Here is a 26,724-nt window from a genome sequence, read left to right on the forward strand (position 1 = left end):
CTGAAAAGTGTACATTAAAACAGGCAGTGTGTTTTCCCCTGTTCTGGATCAGATGTCAGTTTAAACTCATTAAATAAACTAGACAGAGTGACTGTATTATGGAAGACAGCATGTAGGTTTTCTTATCCAACATGTAGTCTTAATCTCATACAGGCTAATCAGAGGGTTTGGTTTAATCTGAGGTAGCAAGTTTGTGTATTCAAGTAAACAACCAGATAGCTTTATTATAGCGGTCAGTTTCTGAAGCCTAAAACTATATCACGATTCCTAATTACATTCGAGAGGTATAGCAAGTCACTGCTGTAAAATAACTGGTATCACCAGGAACATTCGGTTGTTTCAGTTCGGAGAGAATCACTAGCAATTTGAGGTAATTTTCGTTTTAATAGATCAAACTACATCACTAAGTGGATAAACTTGATATTTGTTTAGCTACACACTAACAATAACAATAAACAATTCATGCACAACAAGAAAATGTATAGAAATTCATAGAAAGAGGTATAACAGCAGGAATTGGCTGAAGTTGGCATTTTTATACTGATCAGGAAATGGCATCGCCATTCTTCAACGAAGATCAAGATAATTCTATGTAGCATTCTAGAGGATTTGCAAGCAAAATTGGACTCTAGATTATATAAAAAAAAAAAAAAAAGTGAACTGTAGAGAACCCTTACGGAACCCAAGATTAGACAACAATGGTTTTCTTTTTGAGAGTAGAAAAATAAAATGCTCCAAATAACCCTCTAGATGTTCATTTGCAGCAAGAGTATTCTAGAATTTGTGGCTGAAACCGAACCCTAGATTACCTCAAAAAGGAAATCAGTGTAGAGAAGAGTTAAAGGATTCTTTTATAGAATCCTAAAGGATTCGAGATCCGTACTGAATACTAGATTAGCCCAAAATGTAAACTACAACCCTATATGAAGATTCATTTAGAGGATTTGTGGCCAAACCTAATCCCTAGAATAGGCTAGAGGTTTCCTTTTGAGAGAATATAGGGTTCCGTTTTGGCCAAATCTACAGAGAACGCTCTTGATCAGGGGTGCCGAACTCAAACCACAGTTTTGCACCCCTGCTCTAGATCGGGCTCTCTCAAATCCGGCTCTGGAGGAGTTTAGCTCCATCCCTAATCGAACACACCTGAACCAGATTATCAGTTGGGTTTGAAAGGCCCTCCAGGTTGGCTACTCCTAAGCCTCATCAGACTGTCAGTCCAAATCAGATTTTTGTGCATATCCGATTGAATCTGATCATATTTTTCTGATCATAAAGCAGATGTGAACGGGAAAAAAAGCTACATTCATATGTGGTTTGAAATCCTATTTAAATTGCATTTCTTCGTTTATGTCACTTTCTAAGGCCACGTAAAACGTAAACATGTCAGACGTTGTTATAACAAACATGCTGAAAGTCGCTGTAGAAACAAGGTTGTGTTGTTGCAAAGTGTCCTACGTTTCTGCCGCTGCCTCAGTTGGAGTAGTCCAGCTCGGTGGCTATACATTGTCAAGTTGTAAATAAGACAACATCTGTATTGCAAAACCCTCCACGATGCTGCTGTTTTTGGCATATGCCTACTAACGCACCGTCATTGTCATAGAAACATATGCAGATATTCCGGAAAAAGAAACGGATGCACAAATAATCGGATTTGGACTGACCGTGTGAACATAGCCCTTTCTCTAGATCTTCAGAGGTATCATTTTTGAGCTAGAAGAATATTTGTAGAATTTAAGAATTTGTGGCTGAAACTGAACCCTAAATTAGATAAAAAAGGTAAACGTTGCCAAAATCGTACCCTAGATTGGACTACGGAGGTTTCCTTTTTGAGATAGAGGACTCTTTTTAGAATTCCAGAAGATTTGTGGATAAAGCTAAAACTGTAAAGAATATCTAGATGAATCTTTGTAGTGTTCTGGAGAACTTGCGGGAGAACTGAACCCTAGTTAAAAGAACCTAAACCAAAGCACTAATGAGAACTGTTGGTATCTGCATTATCCAAATTTAGGGCTCTTTGACCTGTTCTAAGATGCTGAGGTATGCATCCGCATGTGACTAATGAGGTTTCTTTGTTGCGTAAACTTCCCACCACAGACCTGGCACTCATACGGTTTCTCCCCTGAATGGACACGCATGTGCTCAGTGAGACGGTACTGCCTGGTGAAGCGCATACCACACTCTTCACACGCAAACGGCTTTAGACCGAGGTGGCTGCGCATGTGGCGGGTCATAGTGCCGCGTTGTGTGAACATCTTGCCGCAAATGTTGCAAGGGAATGGACGCAAGGTGTCAACATCTTTGAGGGACTTTCGCGGACTTTGCTCCAGGCTTTCAGCAGCTTCTTGCGAGACTCTGGTGATTCCAGCGTCTCCAACACGTTCCTCTTCCTCCTCATCCTCAACCTTCACATCCAGGTCTCCATCCAAATGACTTTCCACATGGGACTTGAGACTCTCGGAGGAGGGAAAACCCTTTTCACATGGTATACAAACGTAAGGGTTGTCCCCTTCAGCTTCTTTGAGAAAGGTCTCCTTTTGATATACAAAATTGGTGCTGCCATTGTTTGGTTTTTGGCCATCAGTTTCGTCTGTTTTCCCTCCAATTCCTTTCTCTTTCTTTACAGACAACTGTAAAGTGAAAGTCTGATTCTGGCTTAATTGACTTCCAACCCTGCTAAGAGGAATGTAACCACTGACCTTGGATTTTCTTCGGGATCCCTCCCTTTTTCTTTCCTGAGCTCCATCCAAAGGAATTATCCACTTCTCTTTCTTTGGAACACACTTCCCATTTATTCCTAGCTGCATATTGCTGGAGAGGGTTCTAGAAAGAAAAAACGTATCATTCGTCTCAGACTTTACATTCTTCTTAGTCAAATCCAACCCCAAGTCCTGCTTTTTCCTACATTTACTTTCAGCATTATGCCTTTTTTTGGGAGGAGTCATACACGTGTACGTTTCAGTGTCTGATGAGTGGTCTTCATACAGGCGAAATAAAGATTTGGAGCTCCCACATGCTACGCTACTGAGGGATCCATTTTGGTTAATCTTAGTGGAGCACAGGTTTGCGAGGTCATTGAGCTGGAGAAAGTTAGCTGTGGTGAGCAGAGAGCTCAAATCCAGAGCCTCAAAAGTCTCATCTGACAATTTTCCGGTGTAAATGAAATCCAGAATTTGCTGGAAAACAGCTGGATCCACCATATCAGGGTCAAGGTGGATGAGGTTATCATGAAGGACAAGGGACTTGAAGTAGTGGCTGGTGGCGGCGAGCACACTTTTGTGAGCTCGGAAGAGTGTATTCTCAACCATGATGATGACATCGCACAGGAAGCCCTTTGAGCGTTGTTGATTGAGCTGGAGAAGCAGTTGACTGGCGTAGTTGGGGAGCTCCATCGCCTACCCTTGATGTTTTGCATTGGTGTCACTGTAAGAAAGGATGACGAAATGTTATTTTGGTGTGACACAGACCCTCACGGATAATCAATAACATCTGCTTTGCCTTAAAAGGTGCTCTATGAAGGATTTTCAGAAAAAATAAAGTATAGACTCGTACAAAAATAATGCCTCAGGCTCTCAATCATTACTTATGGTCCACTAGAAGTGTGTGGTGGTGTTTGTGTCAGCAGAAAAACTGTCCTGTGCCTGTAATTTCTTAATTTCTTCTTGAATTCCTGTGCTCAGGACGTTTCTGGACGACAATCTTTGGCCAGTGGGAGGAAAGTTCTTAATGTCTACTGTTCTTAATGCAATTGTTTTAATTCAGTTATCTTTTGAGGCTGCTAGTCACCTATTGAATAAATGTAGTATCGATACAGAGGTATTAAATCCTGCTAATAAGTCGCTTTGGATAAAATCGTCTGCTAAATGGTTAAATGTAAATGCTATCGTACTGAAGCCAAAATTGTGGTATCGAACCAACCCTAAATGGAAGTAGCGACAGATCAAAAAATGAAAATTGTTCACAATAAAATTAAGATGCATTTAGAAAAAAAAATTTATTTCCATTTCACGCTAATTTTAAATTCTTTCATGATACAAACTACACCCATGAATCATTGGGGATGACATAAATGAACCAAAAAGAATGGTTCAATAGAAAATGATCGATGTTAAGTAACTAATTTTAAACAAAGGTTGACTGCAAAATAGTGTGACCAACTATGATCGATTACAATGCTTCATGGGAGTTTGCCAACAATTAATCGACTGAAAAACAAAACACAAAACAAATGTGATTTGTACTGTTGTCACTCAGTTGTGGTCATGCAGTGTTTTGAAGGCATTAAGATAGAGAAAAGATATATATATATATATATATATATATATATATATATATATATATATATATATATATATATATATAGTGCTATGCATAAGTGAATACACCCATGCTAAAGTTGACTAAAAAGAGGAATAAAAAAATCATATTTTGGAAATTGAACTTAATGCCTTAACTTAAAAAATTAGGAAAAATCCAACCTTTAAGGACACCAATTTTCTTTGTGAATGAATAATTTATCGTAAATAAATAAATGTTCTTTCTTAAAATACATGGTGCATAAGTGTGTACACCCCTATGTTAAATTCCCATAGAGGCAGGCAGATTTTTATTTTTAAGTATTTTTTGAAAAAAAAAAAAAAAATGTAGGATACTATGCATCCTGATAAAGTTCCCTTGGCCTTTGGAATTAAAATAGCCCCACATCATCACATAGCATTCACCATACCTAGAGATTGGCATGGGGTACTTTCCATAAGATCATCTCTCAATGCAAATCAAACTAGCTATTAGGCTAACTGAAATAAAACCATGCCAATCTCTAGGTATGGTGAATGCTATGTGATGATGTGGGGCTATTTTAATTCCAAAGGCCAAGGGAACTTTATCAGGATGAATAGTACCCTAAAAAAAATTCAAAAAATACTTAAAAATAAAAATCTGCCTGCCTCTATGGGAATTTAACATAGGGGTGTACACACTTATGCACCATGTATTTTAAGGAAGAACATTTATTTATTTACGATACATTATTCATTCACAAAGAAAATTGGTGTCCTTAAAGGTTGGATTTTTCCTAATTTTTTAAATTAAGGCATTAAGTTACATTTCCAAAATATGATTTTTTATTCCTCTTTTTAGTCAACTTTAGCATGGGTGTATTCACTTATGCATAGCACTGTATATACATATAATGTCTCTTAACAAAAACACCCATGATACACAGTTTTTGCCATAACAGTCACTCAAGCTATTGTTACTAAAATTAAACAGTGTTAACTTTATATCAGCCAAGACAAAGGTTAACAATGAAAAACAAAAAAGAAATGTATAAAGCTTACACTATTTGAAGATATACAATTATTATGACTTTTACAGTCCAAAACACTACACAAACTACAGCATTTTAGCAGAAGCTTTGTTCATTTTCAAAGGGACATTGGCATAATAGTCATCATGGTCATAATTAAAGTATATTAAGAGTCATTGCCCGTTTTTGAGCCAGGTATGGTGTTGTCCACAATTTCATCCACAAACAAGAATCTAACATTTAAACACTACGGGTTACAGATAACGAGTCCAAACGCGCATGTGCTAATTAAGTGGGGCTGGTCTTTGATTAAAATAGCGAAACTACGCGTTTTAAATCGAGTTTTGGTTTCATTTCAAAATATTATTTAAAAAAAACATCAACATATATTCGTCGAAAACAGCCCGTCCGTGAATAACACGCCCGAGCTCGTTAAAGCACACGGTGGGTCCTAGGTAAAAAATACACGTATCTGTTTCTTAATAAATGCGGAACTGCGGATACCAGTCCTTTACAGACGTGCTTACGTGCGTATATGACAAATTAATTATTTTATAATCTCTGCCACGCCAATAGTATGGATGGTAGTATAGATGTTAACAATGAGACAAACACTGAACAATTTTTAAGCTCGTTTAAAGTAAAAAAACAAAACAGGAAATGATACCTTGCAAGGCTGCTGTGGGCTAGGTAAGCGGATCGCGCTATGCATTTAATGCCGTTTGTGGTTTAATAATCAATATTAGTTCTTAAGTTCAACACAACGCGTCTGTTTACATCATATATATGCGAAAACAAATATATATATATTTTTCAAATACCTTTTAAACAAGGGCAGGGGTCCTTACTTCTCCCGTCGTCATCAAAACGCCATCTTAGGAGCTTGTGACGTAGGCAGTTTGACCCCTGACCCAGTTCAGATCAGTCTCACCCCCCTACCTGTCCTTCTGGAGGCATTACCATAGTATTACCTCAGGTTATTCTCTCCGAGTGACACATAAGGCTTGTAATACTATAAATACGTTCACCTGAGCCTGATGAGTGATAATAAATAGTTGAATAAAATAAATGTATAATTAAATGAGACTAATTGGAATACAATATAAAATATTTTTAAGTATAAAGAATATTCTAAAACAATATATTCTAAAATGACAAAATACTGAAATGAAAGAAAAAAATATAAAAATACATTTATTGAGTGCACCTAACTGGTTGTACAATGGCTTTGCCATAAATGATACATAATGACTGCTTAATAAAAGGATTTTTACTATATTATGCAAAAGCATTATCAGATATATTATGAATTTAAGAACTAAAAACACTCACTTCACAAATTTCATTGTAACAATTAGACATACAAAAGTGGTGAGCCACAAAATTTAAACAAGTTAGTCATGAGGTAACTTTAATATTGTCTTTTGTATGAAGATCTGGTCTGATAGTTGTCAAGGTTGTTAAGGAAGAGAAGCTTATAGAACTGTGGCTTCCTGGAATGCTTCAATCCATCTATGAGAGAGAGAGAGAGAAATTATATAATATGATTATATTTAAATGTAATATTATTATGTAATTATTACTACATGTGTACCTTCATATTTTACATTTTTTATATCAATACATTTACCTTTCAAAGATCTGTCTGTCACTTGCTCTGAAAATGTAGTAGAGCATGTCTTTGTGATAAAGTTTAAAATGCAATGAAGATTCCGGTTTCTCTGTTCGGAGAGAGAATCCGAGAAGGGGTAGACTTTCCAAAGCTGCTACATCCTGTATGGATACAACAATTAAAATAATATATAAAGGCTAAATAAAAAATAAAAAATTCAAACTGAAAAAATTGATAATACAGTGTATAAAATACATTTATCAAGCACAATGAACTGGTAACAGTGGATTTTCCTTAATCTTTTGATGAGAAAAAAGTTACTTGAAACTAAGCTGAAAAAACTGCTCACTCGTTTGCTGGAAGTTTGATGACAGAAACCACACATTAACACATGCTTGGCCGGATTTACACATCAATTACTATTTGTGTGCTCAGAAACTTGACCCACCAAGTCACTTGACAGTGGATAGATACTATCATTCCAAAACACCAGAAGCACAAGAAATAGGAGTAGCATTTATCATTTCAGTCTGTTTCAGACTCTGATTTTTCAGATTTATTTTCTTATTACACCTTCTTGGTATTATTGTGCTATTATTGGTAATTCACCTGTGCATGCCATGCCAAATTCCAAACGTTTGTCTTAGTAGCCTAGTCTTTCATCAAAATAGTTTTATCTCACACCATCGAATCCTTTATCTCAAGGTTTCTGGTTGACTTGTCATGTTTACAATTTTTTAACTTGCTAAAATTTATTTATTTATTTCATGAATGGAGATCTCCAAATTAAATATACATAGAGTCATGGTCAGAATTATGGCACCCATGGTAAATATGATCAAAGAATGATGTGAAAATAAATCTGCATTGTTTATCCTTTGATCTTTCATAAAAAAATTAAAAAAAAGATTGTTGGGATTCACAATATATATATAAAGTGGCTTCCATAACCTACTGTATCCAAAGCACAAGAAGCCCATTTAGTCTATTCCAAAGCCCATATTAACAAAATATAGACTTCTGGCAATCCACATTTTGGTCTCTTAAGGCCAAATACATAATTTTGGATCTAACAGCACCCAAAATAAATGGCATAGCAAGGGGGAGGAGTACATACTCCAGGAGTTAAACATTAGATGTGAAAATTTGTCGTGAATTTGCACACTCAATGCCAAGAAGGGTCAGAGCAGTATCCTTATATTTTTGGAAGATGTACTAGAATATTACTTGTTGTTTCTTGGATTTAATCAAGGGTGCACTCATTTTTGTAACCATTAATTTAAGCAAATTTGGCCATTTTACTTATTTTACAGATGTTGATGACATTTTTCTCTGTTTTTATTAAGTATAGCCTAGTACGGTTAATATAATTTTTTATCTTTAAATGACCTGTAATATTCATCATTAATACATATAATAATAAAAATATCGGTAACGCTACAATACGGTTCTATTTGTTAAAATCAGTTAATGCATTAACTAACAATGAGTAATACATTTGCTACAGTATTTCTACATCTTTCTTAACATATAACAATAGTTTATAAAAATACAACTGTTCATTGTTTGTTCATGTTTGTTCACAGTGCATTAACTAATGTTAGCAAATAAAACTTTTGATTTTATTAATGTATTAGTAAATGTTGAAATTAACATTGATTAATTAATGCTATAGAAGTATATTTTTAATTCTTAGTCCATGTTAACAGCGTTATCAAAATATATTTTTATGCACAGAGGTCGTGTACTCATTTATGCTGAGTTTTTCATTATATTAAAATGTCTGAATTTATATAATCTTACCTCACTGGCAGCATATGTGTACAGAACTTTGTTCATGATGACAAACCAGAACCGTTTCCACGGTTTCCTGTTGGCTTTCCTGTTGGAGAGGTCCAAGTAGCCGCTCATCGAGGACCCATCTGTGTTAGCTGAAACCTAAAATTAATGAATGGATTCAATTTACTGACACTACTGTTCAGAAGTTTGGGATTGCTAAGAATTTTAAAAGTTTTTGAAAGAAGTATTTTTTAAATAGAAGAATTATTTTTTTTTTTTTTTTTTTTTTAATACTAAAAACATTATTGTTATCAAACAGTTGTGCTGGTTAATATGTTTGTGGAAACCTTCATTTTTGTATGATTCAAAAGCATTCATTTGAAAATCGTTTGTAACATTACAAATGCATTTATTGTCACTTTTGATTAATTTAATGCATCCTTGCTGAATAAAAGTATCCCTTTCTCATCTTCAAAAAAAATTAATAATAATAATTCCAAACGTTTGACCAATAGTGTATGAAACTCATAAATGTAACTCATACTAGTCAGATTTATTTATACAGTTTGCACAGGTGTTTTTAATCAGTCAGGCCAAAAACAAAAAAACTAATCTGTGGATTTGCCAAAGTTTGTTCATTTATTACTTTGTCTTATTTCCTCATCCAATTTTTCTGCCTACCTTGCCGCAAACACCCTTCATTTCAACAGGGTTTTCAGATTGCACAATTTTATTTTATTTTTTAATTGGCCAGATAGCATATTTTCACCTGCCAAAAATGCTTGTAAACATATCACGTTTGAATTAAATCCCTCAAGCATGGTTGATAAATCAAATACTAGCATTATTTTCACAAAATTATAGATTTAAATATCACACATCACATATTACATGTCTTTAAAATAATTTGCTAATCTATGCTAAAGGCGGTACAAGACAGTTGTCAATGGCTCAATACACTGTGAAACTGTCTTTATTATATTAAGTCAGTTTTGATTGGCATTTAAAAGACAGTTGCAGTTCTTTGGATCATCACCTCTTTTAGGGCTGCTGGTATTTTCTTCTGCTTTCTGAATGGAAAGGAACCAGGGGACTTAGTAGGCGAATTACTGGGTTCTTCATCACCTAATATGAGTAAAATGTCACACAGGCTCTTATTTTATAGAAATCAATACAAATACATAAAATATATTAAAGTAGACAGTGTTTCTGTATCAGTGTGTTTGCATGATGAACCTGAATTGCTCTGCTGCAATGCAGAAAAGCAGAGATCGCAAACTCGCGCAAGGCGATTCTTCATATATTTCAGTGGCTGTTCATTAGTCGAACAGGCATGACACACAACCTACATGCCAAGAGAAAAGAATGCATGCACACATAAGCATCACTGAACAATTACTATGCAACAGAAAGACTGAAAGAAAACATTACACAAGTAAAAAACATTTTCCTTACAATCATATATACTGTAAGAACACTTTCCTTAAGTATTTCTTCAAATAAAAAAGTAAAAACTTTTTAAAATAATATGAATTTTTAATATGAATTATAAAAGGGGCTATATGTATATAATTTTCATGTATTAATCGACAAAGCTTGTAACAAAACTTTAAAAAACAAGACCTTCCCTGCCATCCTAGGTTTTCAAAAAATCCATTTTTATGTAAAGAATTCGGGATGTTTTAGCCAGGAAAATCAAAAGGATGTGATGTTTAGAACCTCTCTCTTCCTTTCAACGACATATGAAATGAATACAATGTTCAGGATAATGCCGTAAGAGCTCTGCACTGTATGAGAACTGTTTTCTCCATGCTGCTAAGAAAAATTTACTAAATTAATAACTAATATATTTTTCAATGGAAATTAATCAACACTAAACTTACTTAAACTGTAGCACTGCGTTGTTTACACAACTTCAACATCGTAGGAGAATGATGTGGAAGAGAAGAAATTGATGAATAAAGTCATTATTTTTGGGGGGTTTTGCGCACAAAAAGTATTCTTGTCACTTCATAACATTAAGGTTGAACCACTGTAGTCACATGGACTATTTTATAGTGCAACTTTGCAACGCCGCCACACTATTGGCCGACACTGGTCACGTGAGCATCGCGACATGCGTGTGATGCTAACACAGGAGCTAGCTAATAGTGAGGCTGCCTATGTAGGGTCAGAAACATCGGATTTCATAAAAAATATCTTAATTTGTGTTCTGAAGATGAGGGTGAGTAATTAATGACAGAAATTTTATTTTTGGGTGAACTAACCTCTTAAGTCCATATTCAAGTTCATGTTTAAGTTCATGTTTCAAGCCAGATCTTTGTTTATTTTGTAGTTTGTTCATGTTTGTATTAAAATAAAACTGCCCTTGGGTTCACCTGCAACTCGCCTTCAGTGGACTTATGTTGCACCGAGATTCTTCATGTCAGTGAATAAATACATAGATTCGCATGGAATGATCGTGTGCTTTAATGGTCTGGTGGTCTGGTGGTGACACTGTTTTGTCAAAGAGGTTCTGGGTTTTAATCTGCCCTTGTTTTGTTCTTTTTCTAAAGAACGAATTTCTAATCAAATGGAGATGTTTCTTTTGTATTAGGTACATCCTTGCCGCGAGATGTTTCAAAAAGTGTTGGGGACAATATCGACCCTGGCAAAAGTGGTGGGGACATGTCCCACCCGTCCCACCTGCAAATTATGCCTATGACAGAGAGTGTTTTTGAGTGATTGGAACTCACAGTGGGGACATGCATCGCCACACTGGTTTTGCTGCTTGTGATCGGATTACCAAGAATGGAATTTAATACCAGATGTAAATGGGTTCTAAAGGGAGCAAAATCTTCTCACCTTCCCACAGGCTCTGCAATGGTGGCGTCTCCAGGCGAGGGTGAACTCAGAAGTGCAGATCATACACATAGTGACTCTGTGATCTGGTATCCATATTGGGCGTCTGGTTCCCAGCTGGGCCTTAATGTCTACAACGTCTTGGGTTGCCTGGAAAATTTCATTGATTTAGTTTACAACAAAATTGCATACATGAAGATTATATAAAGTTTATGAGTCAGTTTACCATCTCAGGGTTTCTAACTGAGGTGAAGGTGGTCTCTTTCTTGGTATAATCGTTGATTCCAGTAGAAATAGCCTGTAGCCACTCATCTCGACATGCAGCAGAGCTTTGCAGATAAAACCATGAGAGTTTGTAAATCAGAAATGTACACATTCAATTGTATGAATTTGTTATGGGGTATGAAATAAATAAGCTTTTGTCATACCAAGTAAGGAATAATTGACGATGGGCTGTTGAATCATAAGAAAAATAAGGCACACCCGAGGTGGTAATGCGGCCACAACGTGAAGCAGATTACACCTCGGCTGTGCATTATTTTTCTAATAATTCAACGGCCCGGAGTCAATTATTCCGCTTATACTACAGTTACCACACCTGAAAACATTGTTCAGATGATTTATTTCAAGACATTTGTCAGGTTTTTGTCCTTGTGTGTAGGACTAATTTCTCCTTACGACCTTCCAACCTTCTGTGGACGACCCTGAATACGTTGTTGGATGACTTGAATTCCGATTGCCCAATGATTGTATTTGGATATATGGTGGTTCAGTCCAGCTCTTAGGGAAAGACAACTTGACACTGAATACTCTGCGCCGGACTGGTTTTTCGGACGGTGGAATAGAAAGCTCGCAGCTGGGCATTTAAAGCATCTGTCCCCTCTCAATCTACTTTTTTGGCCTCAAGCCAGTCGTTAAAAACATTGACAGCCCAAGCTGTTGTTTTGTTGGTGTTTTCTTCATGTTTTTCGCCTTCGAGTCTGTCCAGCTGTTCTTCACTGATTATTTTATGTCTTTTGTTGTTGCCGGCTGCCTTCGATGTCCACTTCCTTTTATTTATTTTTTCATCTGGACTTTCCAATACTGCTGTTGCCCAGTAGTAAAAATTATCATGTTCACCATAAATATTAAAATTCACTTTCAAAAAATCTAAATTGTTTGTCATTTTGTCATTGTTATGTCTGTGTGCTATATCGGTATTGTATCCTATTTTCCGTTATTACAGTTAACTACGCGAAGTGATATGGAACTGTAATGCGGTCAAGGCCTTGAGCGACTTAAGCCGTGCGCTTCCCTAAAGATAATTGCACAGCTTAGAACATTCGTCAGCTAATCAGATTCAGGCATAGCGTAGTATAAACCTGTATAACTTTCTTGCTTCTGTGGAACACAGAGGATATTTTGAAAAATGACGTTCCCTTGTCCATACAATGTTGTCACTGACAAAAGAACATTCTTTAAAATGTATTTAGTGTACATGTAGGTTTGGTACAACATAAGGGTGAATAAATAATGATAGAATTAGATTTTCTTTTCTTCTTTTTTTTGTGAACTTTAAGAGTAAATGAATGGATAGCACAAAAAAATGAGCGTCACATCATTGACCCACATGATTTAAAACTTTTTAAAGATTCTCACCTGGCAGATAAAATGAAAGATCGTTCAACACTCTCAATGTTCAGCTCATTTTGATAGCCCTCTTGACTAGGTTTACTAACCTGAGGAAAATACAGATAATAAAAGAAAAAAAGACAATATGAAATTTAAATAAATATTGCACTTTTTACTAAAATTATTGATGACAATTGTTTAATCATTTAATTTAAAATAAAACTATATTTCATTTTAATATGATAAATTTAGAATAAAGATCTCACCTTCATCCCAGCCAATGACAGTACGTTGTTCAGTTTGAAATTGCCCGATGCTACTGGCGTGGTATAAAGAAGACTATCATTTGTCTGTTCAAATACAATAGAAATATATTTTTATAGAGCAAGAAAAAGTAACAAAGGTTTTTTTAATGTTAAAGATATTGAAAAAAAGTACCTGCGCAAAAGTTCACATAAAATCAACATTAAAAAAACACCACAGGTTCTGCCTTTGATTCGATTTTCTTTTCTGTATTCTATATATTTTATTGTTCACTAATACTATCATACCCTAACATCTATGAACAAATTAAGTCCTATGGTAAAATGAAGCCCTGCACACTGAATAGAGTGTTTCACTAGGAAATATGTCTCATATACAGTTGCATTGTGAATATTGTTTCATGTCATTTTTAATAAAATTGAAAGAGAATTGTGACAACTGTCACTTACTAAGAAGAACATTCGAGGCTGCATCACTTTCCTGGAGAGCTTCATCAAGATCCCTTCCTTTAACAAAACCTATAAAGAAACATAGATTGATATATTTCAAAAGCATTTACTGTTGCAAATAGTTCAACAAGAGTGAACTGTTGTCGTTAACCTACCCTTCCTGGTTGGACAATCACATGATTCCCAATTAAGCGGCACTGAACCTCATAGAGCTTCTGGGAGTTATCCTGTTTGAAAACAAAAATTAGCTTTTCTCAAGATTTACCAAGAAAAGTTATAGTTCTTTTGGAAAGTAAAAAATGTATTCTGAATTACCTCTTGTCTTACGAATTCATTGGCATGATTAGCCACCTCCTTTACTATCACTAGGGCAGCTGTAAAGATTTATAAAGATATAATGTTTTTCCATATAATAGAAGATTCAGATCAGGTTTTAGTTGTACTGTATGTATTTAGATGATTTAAAGGTGTGCCTAATAATGGAAGATTTCGAGAGCTTTTATTCTCACCTTCTGCATCTCTGTAGTCTGGAGATTCTTCATCTAGATTTTTCAAATAATCTGAGGAAAAAATAAATATTTAAAAATATTATATAGAAATATTAAAAAATATTATATGAAGAGATCAGATGCAAAAACCTCTAAGTGCCATCTGAAATTTTCTTCTAGAATGATCATTTTTATCAAGCTTGTTTATTTAAGTTCAGTAATTTCACTTAAATGGCAATTAATAGGTAATTTTCATTGCCATTTAAGCGAAATTACTGAACTTAAATATACGAGCTTCATTAAAATGATCATTCTAGAAGATTGGCACTTAGAGGCTTTTGCATCTGAACTCTTCATATAAATATTTTTAAATATAATATATATATATATATATATATATATATATATGTCAAGTCATTAAAAAAAAATTTAAATGCATACAATTTTATAAAAAAATATATATATATAGTAACCAATAAGAAGTTGCCATTTCACTAGCTCATTTTTAGTAAGAAACTTAATCCAAACTTTTACTCTGCAAACATAATCACGTGTTGCAAATGCTGCCTCCATGATGCTGCCTTTAGTTTCAAACCAATAGAAGTTGACTGTGACTGTAATGTAATTCTAATAATCTACAATAATCCTTAGGTACTTATGTAATCAAGTGCATTAGCATTAATAAATACATTTCTTACATTTTTGTATCATTAAGCCTCTACTGCTTACACAACACAAAACACGTGGCCTGTGGCGCACAAATCAGATTTCTGCTTTGTAAATCTGATTATGTGTTTGCTGTAGTAAAATAAAAGCATTAACGTTAACATACCCGACATACCACACAAAAATGTTCTGAAAGCAGGTCCTTGAGTTTAGATATTTGGATGTTACAGCTGGCCATCTGAAAGTGTCCTTGTTTATGGCGTTTGGCGTTTGTGTATACATAATTAAAAAGATAATATACTATAAATGATCTAAATGAGTTGTATCTTAGCATAGTAGGGTACAAGGGGGCTAAGTCAATAAATGTATGAGGTGGCAAGGTGGTACACACGGGGTAAAACCAGCATGGGACAAAAGACACACAGTATTGATACAAATACTTTAGCTAAATGAATATGCTTTTAATAATGTCTAAGTTGATACTTGTTCAAAACAATCACTTTAGCAAAGTTTGTAAAAAGAATTGGTTTATTTTGATAAATTAAATAATTCATTTTTGTTCAATAAATATACTGTCATCAAAATATTCATTTTAAAAATAAAGAAACAAAATTATTTTAAAAAGAAAATATTCTTGAGACCTTTGTCTCAAAATATACTTAAATTCTCACTTGCTACATAAATCATTGAGAAAAAAAAAACATCAAATATTAGATCAAATTAGCGCAGAATCAAATTTGCCACGATCAAGTCAAGGATCAGCCAAATTTCCACGTTCATCATCAAAAGCGGTTGTTAAGAAAAGTGCTTAGCTGAATTTTGTGCTATCTAATGGTTTAAAAGAGAATAAAGTCAAATGCACCTTTTACCCCAGTGTGACTTTAGACCCGTTGTACCCTAGATAATATAGATTTATTCTGTATAATATTAAATTAAATGTCTAATACTTCCATTTAAGATGAGGCAGCTCAGAGAGTGAGGGAGAGCCCACTGCGCATCTGCCAAATCAGACAGTTACAGGTAAAACTGTTAAACTGGCTGACAGTTTGAGTGTGATAAGAAAGATAGACTTTAAATGATTTAATTGGTAATTATAACAACAACATATATTGATTAAGCACTAAAGCCTAATTGTATTTACAATATGATTGTAAAAGGTTTGTTATTCATTCTCTATATTAAGATGATACTGCCTCAGAGTCGACCTCTTTATAGTGCCCTCTTTTTTGGTTTGGGCCACTGCCCCTTAAAATGTCTGTGCATGGCCCTGATACCTAGCCATACAATTCGCCAAACTAGGCTAAATTCTGATTTACATTTCAATTTTAATTTGAATCTGATTTGATAGAATTCTGATTCATTTTGGTCAGTGTCCATTTTGCTTGCATATGAAAGATATTCTCTCTCTGCTAATAATGTAAATTACTCAGGGCAGTATTTCAGAATCATTCAAACTGGTACCTCATGTGTTAAGAATCAATTAATAAAAGGTTGTTTTTTGGGGGGAATCTACCCACTACACTGGATATGCTGTATATTTTTGATAAGCAACATCCAGGCAACTGCGTTGTGCTAAAAACCACTCAGAGCACTTTAAAAACTGCATAGCAATGTGCTAAATAGACTTAGAGCTCAAACATGAATTGGGGCTCAGGTCAGGAAGCAGACAGACTGGCTAAACCGACCGTCTGCCAGCTGTCTCACGTCACCAAGGTCAGATAAATCCCATCACATAGAGACTCTTTCACCTAGATATCATCGTATAGAGACTGTGTCTGTCCCCGAATTAGGACATACAAAAAACTTCCAAACCCATCTAAGGGTAAAAAGTTAATTGATGTTCAACAAATAAAAAACAGATAATACAAATGAGCAAATGATAAAGCTTGGGTTTGCGGAATATTCGATCCCTTACTTCAAAAGCACTTATTGTTAATGATATGATTACTGACTACAATCTAGATGTGCTGTGTTTGACAGAAACCTGGCTAAAACCAAAAAATTACATTACTTTAAATGAGTCCACCCTCCAAGATTACTGTTATAAACATGAACCTAATCTGAAAGGCAAAGGGGGAGGTGTTGCTGTAATTTATAGTAATATTTTCAGAATTACTAAGAAGTCTAGTTTCAAATATAATTCTTTTGAAGTGTTGGTGCTTAATGTAGCAATATAAGTGTAAATGATAAATCACGTTTGAGATTTGTGCCGGCGACTGTATACAGGCCACCAGGGCACCATACAGACTTTATCAAAGAATTTGCTGACTTTCTATCAGAGTTAGTACTGGCTGCAGATAAAGTCCTAATTGTTGGTGATTTTAATATACATGTAGATAATGAAAAAGATGCATTGGGATTGGCATTTAAAGACTTTCTTAACTCTATTGGAGTTAGACAACACGTGTCAGGACCTACTCATTGTCTTAATCATACTCTAGATCTGGGGCCTCATTTATAACCGTTGCGTACGCACAAAACAGGCCCTGAAAGAGGCGTACGCCACTTCTGACGCATAATTGGTGATTCATAAAAACAAACTTGACGGGAAAATTTGCGCACCTGCACGCAAACTCTGACCCATGCGTACGAACGTTTTGGAGATGGAGCAGTTTGGCGACACCAATGGTGAGCTGGAGTTAAATGTCTTTTTGGTCACTTTTAGACAGAAAATCTGAAGAAAATTAAACATATACAGAAAGATGATACAAATATAATTTCACTCACCAAGCCTGTCACTTGAAGCAAATATCCATCCCTTCTTAAATGTCCGTTTAGTGAAACTGACACAAATAACAGTTTAAATAAATAAAATAATGATTTAAACTATGTTTTACTTCTGATATAAACATTTAGATTAAATACGCCATTCAAATTAATGGAGTTACACACTTAAACATGAAATCATTACTGAGAAGTTACAACATTTTTTATATTCAATCAATAGAAATATTTGTTGTGGATGCGATGTTTTTGAACACTTTTCCTGTGGCGTGCTGTGTTTTAATGTTTTAACCACAGAGATAATTGCTTATGATAATACCAGATTGTCTGAGAAAATAGTTTTGTGCAAATAATGCCCAAGGCCTATCTGTTCCCATTAAAAATATAAATCAATTAAAAATACAATTCGGCCAGTGGAAAAGATTGAGAAAAACTTTCTCTGAAATGTATTTGACACTATTTGATTTATGTATTCAAAAACAAGGCAATGATTTTTATTAATGTAATGTGTCTTGTACCGTTAAACGTTATCACGTGGATGAATAATCATATGCAAATGATATGCAGATGAGGATCTGCATAGTAAAACTAGGCGTTGTAAGCTCCATATATGGTTATTTCGGGGTGGAAATAACCATATATGGTTATGGTTCTGGCATAGAACGGTTTTAAAAGTCGGAATATTTTTTTGCGTACGTACACTTTTAGTAAGGTTCCTACGCACAGTTTTATAAATGAGACCCCAGGGGTGCCCAACCCTGCTCCTGCCGATCGACTGTCCTGCATTGTTCATCTCCAACCCTAATCAAACACAAGTTTAATTTTCAAGTGATCCTGAAGACCTTAATTGTTTGCTTCAGGTGTGTTTGATTATACTCCGTTTGCAGTGCGTATGCGGTGCGTTTTTTTTCCCGCACCCATAGAGCTTTCACACTGCACGCGGATGCGGTCCGGCAATGCGTTCCAGTAGCGGTGTGTATACAGCAGTGCAACGATCGTTTCCACACCGAGTCTATTTTCGTTGTACTGCACGCGCTGAATTAAAGTGACTGCGCATGGCTTGTGGTCAAAATTAACACAGAATATGACATGAAAATATAATAATCTCACTATAAATGCATTTAATTAACCCTTTCATGCATGAATTATGATAACCTCAGTCAGGATTTTTTTCCTATGTGTTTTTATTGCTCTTAGGGCATCAAATCATGTGAAAACTATAAAATATATACAAAAAATATAAATGCGAAATATTGCAAAGGCTTCATACAACTTAATACAAGTTGCACATCGCGTATCTTTGATATCAGAACATGAGGACGTGATTCCATCAGAATTTTCTACAGCCTGTCAAGGTACAACACAACTGTGGAAACCACTCAGATGCTCCCTCCAGTGCACCAGAGTATGGATATTTACCCTTATTAGCTGATAATTCTGATTATGTTCAAGATGGACATGCACATTTCTATCATAGCCCTCCTCTGAGAAAACCTAGCGATACGTTTTTTCAATCTCATCTGAAATGATCAGTGTTGGGGGTAATGCATTACAAGTAACATGCATAACGCATTCAGATTACTTTTTTGATGTTACAAGTAAAGTAATGTGTTACAAGTAATGTGCATTACCTAATCAGATTACTTTTTGGTGCTATGATTAAAGAAACGCATTACAAGTAACATGCATTACGTAATCAGATTACTTTATGAGTAAAAAAAAGCATTACAATAAGGTGCATTACGAAATCAGATTACTTTTTGATCTAACAAGTAAAGTAATGCATTACAAGTGTCATACATTATGTAATCACATGACTTTTTTCGATGTCAATGAAAATTACATTCTAATAATACAAATACATTTATTTACAGAAAAAAAAGTCACTGCAGATTAAGTTTTTAAGTTTTAAGTTTCAAAAACAATATTCACATTATAATTATGAATTGTAGCTGAAATATAGCCATTGATGCATGACGTCCACTACAGTGGACATGTGATTAATCAGAGTTTTCTCTCAATCTAAAATCAAAACTTGGAAAATTTTACTGTGATATGACTCATTAGATATTGCTTGATGCTGCAATATTTTTTTTACCTACAAGAATCTTCTAGGATAGAAGGAATGGGTGGATATTCCGTAGCAAATTGGCATGTCTGACTGACCCTTGGCCATCTTGGTTTGGAGGGGGGAAAAAAATCGAAACAACGGCTTGCCAGTTGGTTGCAATTTATAGGATGATGCACCAGGGTCCACTGAAGAGGTTGATGTGCAACTTTGCCATAAAAACCCATGCAAATTCAAGAAAATGCTTTTTTAATAGCTGTCCACTGTAGTGACCACTATGCGTCAAAGGGTTAAATAAAATGTAGTAATCTCACCATAAAGGTATTTTTGGACTTGCAGACTTGGAGTAGTTCCGTTTTCACATACAGGCACGCACACACACACGACTTGTTTAAATACATTTATGTTGTAAATAACAATAAATTGTTGTTGTACCAGCAATATCTCCAAGTTTTGTTTTTCACTGTAGAAATCTCAAATGTCATGATCACTTGCCAATGCAAGAGAGCACCGGCACCTTTTTTCCCCCACTTCAAGCACTGCCTAAGATGGCTTGAGGGTGAGTAAATCATGGGGTAATTTTCATTTTAAAGTGAACTGCTCCTTTAATAAAAGTTCCCAGATAAAAGTTTGAATGGAATTAAATTACTTTTTCACACTGAAAGGACAGTGACACGCAGTTAACTTTCACCTGCTGATCGGAAGCTGTCGTTGGACTGATTGGGCAGGCCTTACAAGTCTGAAATATGTTGCTCAATCAAGAAATAAAAAACACATCATCATAACTTATTCAGACAAATAACGCAGACTGCTTCATTTCCAAGATAATGCATGGTAAACTTTGAATTAATACAATATAGTGTAATATATTAACAGTGGCTTGTATTAATATTTATTGTATAGGCTTTTCTAATCAATTCCTTCATGTTTAATATTTCCTCCATAAATACGTATATAAAGTAATATATTTTGTGTTAGGTCGGTTACCTTTGTCGGAAGTGTGCAGTAGACACACCCACATTAACAATTTCAATATGACTTATCCTTTCCGAAAAAAAACATAAACATTACAGAAAACATCTGAAGTAACAATTAATTTGCATACATATATTGTAAAACTAATCCTGTGAGACTGAGACACTGCAAATCGGGTGATTTTAGATCAAGGTTTTGGCTGTAAATCAATGATGCCCTCTGTCGGTAGGGAATTGTAAGATGGCCGCTCGAACACTTCCGGTGGCTTCACCGCCTAATGGCAGTTTAGAACGCAATGAACAATTCAGTCATTATACAAATCAGTGCTAGCAACTGCAATGAGCTAAAACCTCGGCAGGACGATGTATTGATATACCTGACCGTCGAAGGCGAATCTCAAGAATGGCCTGTGACGGGGTATAATCTGGATCTGAAAATATGCGTCCTTCAGATCGAGAGAGATTTGCGCGAGAATTTGTCTGGTTGTGATCATTTTGAACGATCGTCTCATGAGAGCTTTGTTCAAATATCTCAGATCTAAAATAGGTCTTAGAGCTCCGTCCTTCTTGGGTACGAGGAAATAACGGCTGTAAAAGCCCGTCTCGCTCAGAGAAGGATGCGCCTGTTCTATAGCCCCCTTGCACAGCAGCTTTGCTATTTCTGCCTGAAGTAGGTGCGCTACTTCTGTATTCACTCTCGTCTCGGTCCGTGCTCGAAAGCGCGGGGGACGGCGAGCGAATTGTAGCGAATAGCCCTGCTTTATAGTATTCAGCACCCATTCTGACACGCCCGGGATCGCTTCCCATGCTTTCACACGCATAGCTAGGGGTCGAATGGTCTCTGGGTTCAGATCGCCACGCTGCGCGGGATGGGGAACCTGTATCAGAGAGGATGGGGCGGCGCGTGCGGCCGGTGCTCGAATACAGAGGCTCGCTGACAGCGGTGACTGGCTGGACAGCACACAACGGCTCGGTCGCTATGGACGGAGAACAATTTGTGGCGAGAAACCCCTGGCGCGAGAGCGGCGTCGGGGGTAACGTGTTTATTGGTAAGTGCGCGCACTCGTGAGCGGGCACAGGGCTTACGTTCGCAACACGGCCAGTGTTTGGGAGCTTTAGAGGATCTGAACCCCGGGACAACTGTGTGACAGAGCGGACAGTGGGTAGGTGTGGGCACGGGATCGTGGGCACATTTCCTACACTTAGCACTCGAGCAGCGCATGCCCGCTTTAAGAGAGTGCGCTCTGTGGTAGATACCGGGGGGATCGTGCTTGTGTGTAGGGGTGAACACAGAGATGTGGGCACATTTTCTACACTCATAACACCTTTCTGAGATTTCTCTGGGTCGCCGTAAAAACGGCGTTTGTGTGCAGGCGAGCGAGTTGTGTAACTGACTCGTTGGCTGCGGTGTACACTGCTGCAGTAGCCTTTTCTAAGGGGACTGACAGAGGTGGGCGCTTTGATGGCGGTCCGGCCGCGGTGGGACTCAACCATCTTTTCATCCCTGCGGTTGCTAGGAGGACTTCGTGGGCTCGGGCTTCAGCGCTATCTTGGGCCGGGGTCCCCAGGCAGGAAGGGTGCTGACCTAGAGGCAGGCGCTTGGCGGCGGCTAGGCAGAAAACACCCGTTGAGTCTGTTGGGCACGGGCGCTTTCGGTGGGGACCACTCGAGGCCCAGTTGGTCGACCGCCTTAGTGAGGAAGCGGAGAAGTTCCGCGTCGACATTGGCGCGGGACCTGCTAGACTCCTGTGTCGAAGAGGAGACGGAGCGGTGAGATCCGGACCACTCTTCGCTGTCCGAGGCTAGAAGAGTGCAGCTGTCACCGATAGTAGCCTCGTCCGCTTCATCGCCTGAGGCGACAGCAGTGCGGGCGAGAGCCGGCAGCTGTGCGTCGGAGAAGGGGGGCGGAGAAGGAGAGAGCGAGGCTCGCAGGAAGGGATCCGGCGAGCACTCAGCTGCTGCATCGGGCTCCGGTGGCCTCTGGGAGCGGCGCTTCTTCTTGCGCGGCCCGGTGGAGGCAGGCGGAGAGACAGCGAGAGCGTCGAATGAGGCGAGTTGAGCCCGCAGGGTCGACATCAACAGTTCTTCGCAGAATTCGCAGCCCCCCGAAGAGAGAGCGAGGGCTGCGTGGTCTCTTCCCCAGGCAGAGAGCGCAGATCACATGGTGGTCCCTGTCGCTGAGCGGGGCTCTGCAAGAGCCGCAGGAAATGCGAGGCATTTTGAAACAAACGCCTCGCTCTCTTTTAGAATAGTGTGTCGCGGGGCGGATAGCAAAGCAGGCATGGATGGCTGAAGGCGGCGAAGACGACTGGCTTCCTCAGACTCTATCCTCGGCTTGCTGGTCGCTTGTTTCGACGGCAGCTTCTCTCAGAGTCCAGCGATGCGGAGAGCTTCGCTGAAGAGACGAAAATCAGCGAACCAGCCTCCGAGCCTTCCTTATATACGCTAAACCACGCCCCTTCTGACGGGCTGTGACGCGTGAGGGCGCCAAGCGCCCACATTGGGCGTGACGTCACGCCAGGCTCAGTGGTAGGCTGCCTCTCGTAAGAGAACTGCACTACAATGTGTTACTAATTGAAACACCACATAGAACAACACAACCTGGCCAAAAAAAATAGTTGCAACCAAGTTCATTTCAGTTCAGTTCAATAACTGTGTTAAAGGAGCTCTAAGCGATGCGGGAGTCGTAACTTTTTGTTGACATTCGAATTGTTGTCAAACAAAACGGAGGCTAGCTCGACCCTCCCTCCTCCTCATCCCGTCTCCTCCCTCCTCCCCTCCCTTCCGGCATATAGGGAAGTCAAAGTAGTCACTACAAACAAAGTTAAGTTAACCCCACCCTCAAATACATCTTGCCAGTTATTGGCTGGAACACTGTTTGTTGTTTTTGTTGCCGCTTGTGGAGCCTGTGGTGTCTACAGAGGCCGCGTTTTTTTACAGTGTGTTCAGGGGACAGGCAGCTAGCGGATAGTGAGGAGATGTTTGCTGTATGTGACAAAAAATGTTTTGGCCTAAAAAACGTGTGACATCACTTAGAGCACCTTTAAAGGACAAGTTCAGTATTTTACACTTAAAGCCCTGTTTACAGATCGTTTCTGATGAAATAGAACGGTTAAGATTAAACTTTGCTGTCCCGAGAATTTTAGGTTTCTTTTGCTCCCCCCCACCTCCAGAATGGCTGCATAGGTGCACTGGAACAATCCTTCCTAAAACGCATTAAACTTTCGTTTACAAAGACGTGAAACTCACCGAGTGGGCAGGGGTGTTCACTGATATGCTCACACAAAAATCGCTGCAAAAGATGCTTTCCAACAGGTGTTTAACCATTCGTTGTAAAACTGTGGACCTATTTTTCCAAACGCCTCACACCCGTACATTCTTCTGTTGAGAGCTTGAATAATAGACACTCCTACAGAAAGCATACAAACAACCCCACTTCCAACCCCACTTCCCCACTTGAGGTAATACCGTACCTCACAGCACATCCAATACAAGTCAATGGAGTTGGACAAAAACTACGATAAAACCTGTTGGAAAGCATCTTTTGCAGCGATTTTTGTGTGAGCAAATCAGTGAACACCCCTGACCACTCGGTGAGTTTCACGTCTTTGTAAACGAAAGTTTAATGCGTTTTAGGAAGGATTGTTCCAGTGCACCTATGCAACCCCACCACAATGTGCTGAAAAAACTACTCAGAAAACCTTAGCAACCACATAGCAACACCCTGGAAACCACCCACAATAACCAAAGTGTAAAAATTCTCACCAGTTAGGAGGAGTTGATATTGGGGAATCCTCTGGATAGGTTTAAGCATGTAATGTTTCACTGCGAGGTTAGCGCAGCACGGATTGCTCTGTATAATTGAGAAAGTAAGACAGAGAAAGAAAGACAGAAGATTAATTTTTGTTAGTACCCTAGTGAAAAGATAGTATACTTAAGCACAATTTATTCATATGTACTTTAGAATAACTAAATTAATTTTTTGGCCCACACTATAAATAGGTATACTTAAAGTCTGTTAAATTGGAACAACTAATTTTGTACTAAATGCATTTTAGTTGCACCTAATAGTGAACATTTATCTAGGTTAAAGTTAGAGCGGCCATGCCAGACAGATAAGTCTTCAGCATTTATGGTGTTTACAAGTCATGTCAGAAAGAACGTATTTATGCATTAAAATGTACATTGAACATCAGCACAACTCGTAATTATGAGTTTTGGGTTTTCTTAAGAGTTTCCGTCACGGTGAGAATACATTTTAGAGTCTGCCCCAGTGAAAAAACCTATGCCAAAATGTATTTAAAATAGGCCTACATTTATTTTATACTTAGTATTCTACAACCCCATTTATATATTTACTGACATATTGCTTGAGACTTATATAAATATTATAATTAAACTTTATTTGGAGTTCTTCTTTATTACACAATGCATATTTAATATTAGCCTAAAATGTGTTTAATATCACTATTATTAAGGATAGTATGATCACTATATCATTTAAATGCAAGATATTTAAAGTGTACCTAAAGTATAGGCCTACTTGCAATAGTTCCACTTTAGCACAATCAAATATACTTAAGTATATCTTTAGTTGGACCTCAGCATTATTTACGGATAATTAAAGTGCATTATGTACAAAATGAGTTGTTCTAATTTAGCAGACTTTAAGTATACCAATTTAGCATTCCAAGTGCAGGGTATTTATATTACATAAGTAAATAAAAATGTAACTGAATTTGAAGTATACTTAGCATAGTATATTTATTTTTCACTAGGGTCGTTTTTAAGAATGTAAAAAAAAAAGAAAAAGAAAGAAAGAAAAAGAAAAACACCCAAGAGACTATTCACATCACTACAAAGGCATTTAGGTATGAATTAAAAACAGGTCGGAGTGGTTCTATTACCTCAAACTCTTTGACGACTTTGGCAAATGCTGGGTTTTTCCGGCAATGCTCTTCTAGAAGTGCCACATTCTTGTCGAACTCACAAATATAATTGGAGTACATTTTGAGATAAGGTCCTTTCTTCACAAATATATCTGCTATACCACAATGCTTGTTCCTGTTTGAACAAGGGAACTTCTATAAATAGACTAGTTCACATAAAAATACAATCTGGCATCATTGTTTACACATGTTGTCTAAACCCATGTAACGTTCGATCATCCATGGAACTCAAAAGATATTTTGACGATTGCCCTTTTCGAATCATTCAGACCAGTTTTGTGAACAAGATCAACTTAGTTAATTCAAAAGACTCAAAAGAATGTTGACCCAAAAGGACAGAGCAGGCCAATTCATTTTTAAATATTCATTTTTAAATAAACCCTTTAGTTTTTATCAATAATTTGGTCACATTTTAGTTTAGTTTAATTCTCACTAACTACGACTTTTGCCTCAATAAACTCCTGATTACTATTAATAGTAATAGTAGTTAGTAAGGTAGTTGTTAAGTTTAGGTATGAGGTATGATTGAAGGATGTAGTATATGGTCATGCAGAGTAGGGCATTAATATGTGCTTTATAAGTACTAATAAACAGCCAATATCCTAGTAATATGCATGCTAATAAGCAACTAGTTAATAGTGAGAATTGGACCCTAAACTAAAATGTTACCAGAAATTTAGAATGCCATTTTCTTCAATGACTGAAAATTACTAGTCATATCTAGTTTCCAGACCTTTTGTGGCTAAAATGCTTTAAGGAATTAGACCCAATGTGTATATAGGTCAATGATGTGATGCTCATATTTTTCACTACATTAAAACTGCAATTCACAAATACAAAGACTTGAAAACACATTTTCTATGTGTTGTTCACATTTTCTATGTACAGTGCAGGGGCACTGTAACGTGAGGGAAGGTTAGGATGATTCCAAGGGCCCTGGTCAGAGAGGTGGCTCAACGGGACATCCTAACCATTTTTAAGAACATTACACAAT

At 37.1% G+C, this 26,724-nt stretch overlaps 2 protein-coding genes across 2 annotated transcripts in view; both read right to left on the reverse strand.

Annotated features, from left to right (window-relative positions):
• Positions 1–1,741: 1,741 nt before the first annotated feature.
• On the reverse strand, positions 1,742–6,257 carry hic1l (hypermethylated in cancer 1 like). The gene is made up of 2 exons (XM_084397498.1): positions 6,127–6,257; positions 1,742–3,420 (listed from the first exon to the last, which is right to left on the reverse strand). The coding sequence occupies exon 2, from the start codon at positions 3,387–3,389 to the stop codon at positions 2,025–2,027; it is 1,365 nt and encodes a 454-aa protein (XP_084253624.1). The 5' UTR covers positions 3,390–3,420; positions 6,127–6,257; the 3' UTR covers positions 1,742–2,024.
• A 230-nt stretch (positions 6,258–6,487) lies between these two features.
• LOC311282614 (FYVE, RhoGEF and PH domain-containing protein 6-like) overlaps positions 6,488–26,724 on the reverse strand; it is a 37,807-nt gene continuing 17,570 nt past the window's right edge. Inside the window, exons 7-21 of the mRNA XM_084396504.1 lie at positions 25,689–25,845; positions 24,547–24,634; positions 14,371–14,421; positions 14,177–14,235; positions 14,017–14,088; positions 13,862–13,930; positions 13,415–13,498; positions 13,176–13,255; positions 11,764–11,866; positions 11,541–11,687; positions 9,933–10,041; positions 9,733–9,821; positions 8,721–8,855; positions 6,936–7,078; positions 6,488–6,817 (exon numbers count right to left, since the gene is read on the reverse strand). Of these exons, the coding sequence (XP_084252630.1) occupies positions 6,781–6,817; positions 6,936–7,078; positions 8,721–8,855; positions 9,733–9,821; positions 9,933–10,041; positions 11,541–11,687; positions 11,764–11,866; positions 13,176–13,255; positions 13,415–13,498; positions 13,862–13,930; positions 14,017–14,088; positions 14,177–14,235; positions 14,371–14,421; positions 24,547–24,634; positions 25,689–25,845 (1,423 nt within the window). The 3' untranslated portion in view covers positions 6,488–6,780. The remainder of the gene's footprint in view (positions 6,818–6,935; positions 7,079–8,720; positions 8,856–9,732; positions 9,822–9,932; positions 10,042–11,540; positions 11,688–11,763; positions 11,867–13,175; positions 13,256–13,414; positions 13,499–13,861; positions 13,931–14,016; positions 14,089–14,176; positions 14,236–14,370; positions 14,422–24,546; positions 24,635–25,688; positions 25,846–26,724) is intronic.

Source organism: Rutilus rutilus, assembly GCF_951802725.1.
Source record: "Rutilus rutilus genome assembly, chromosome: 23".
NCBI lineage: Eukaryota > Metazoa > Chordata > Actinopteri > Cypriniformes > Leuciscidae > Rutilus > Rutilus rutilus.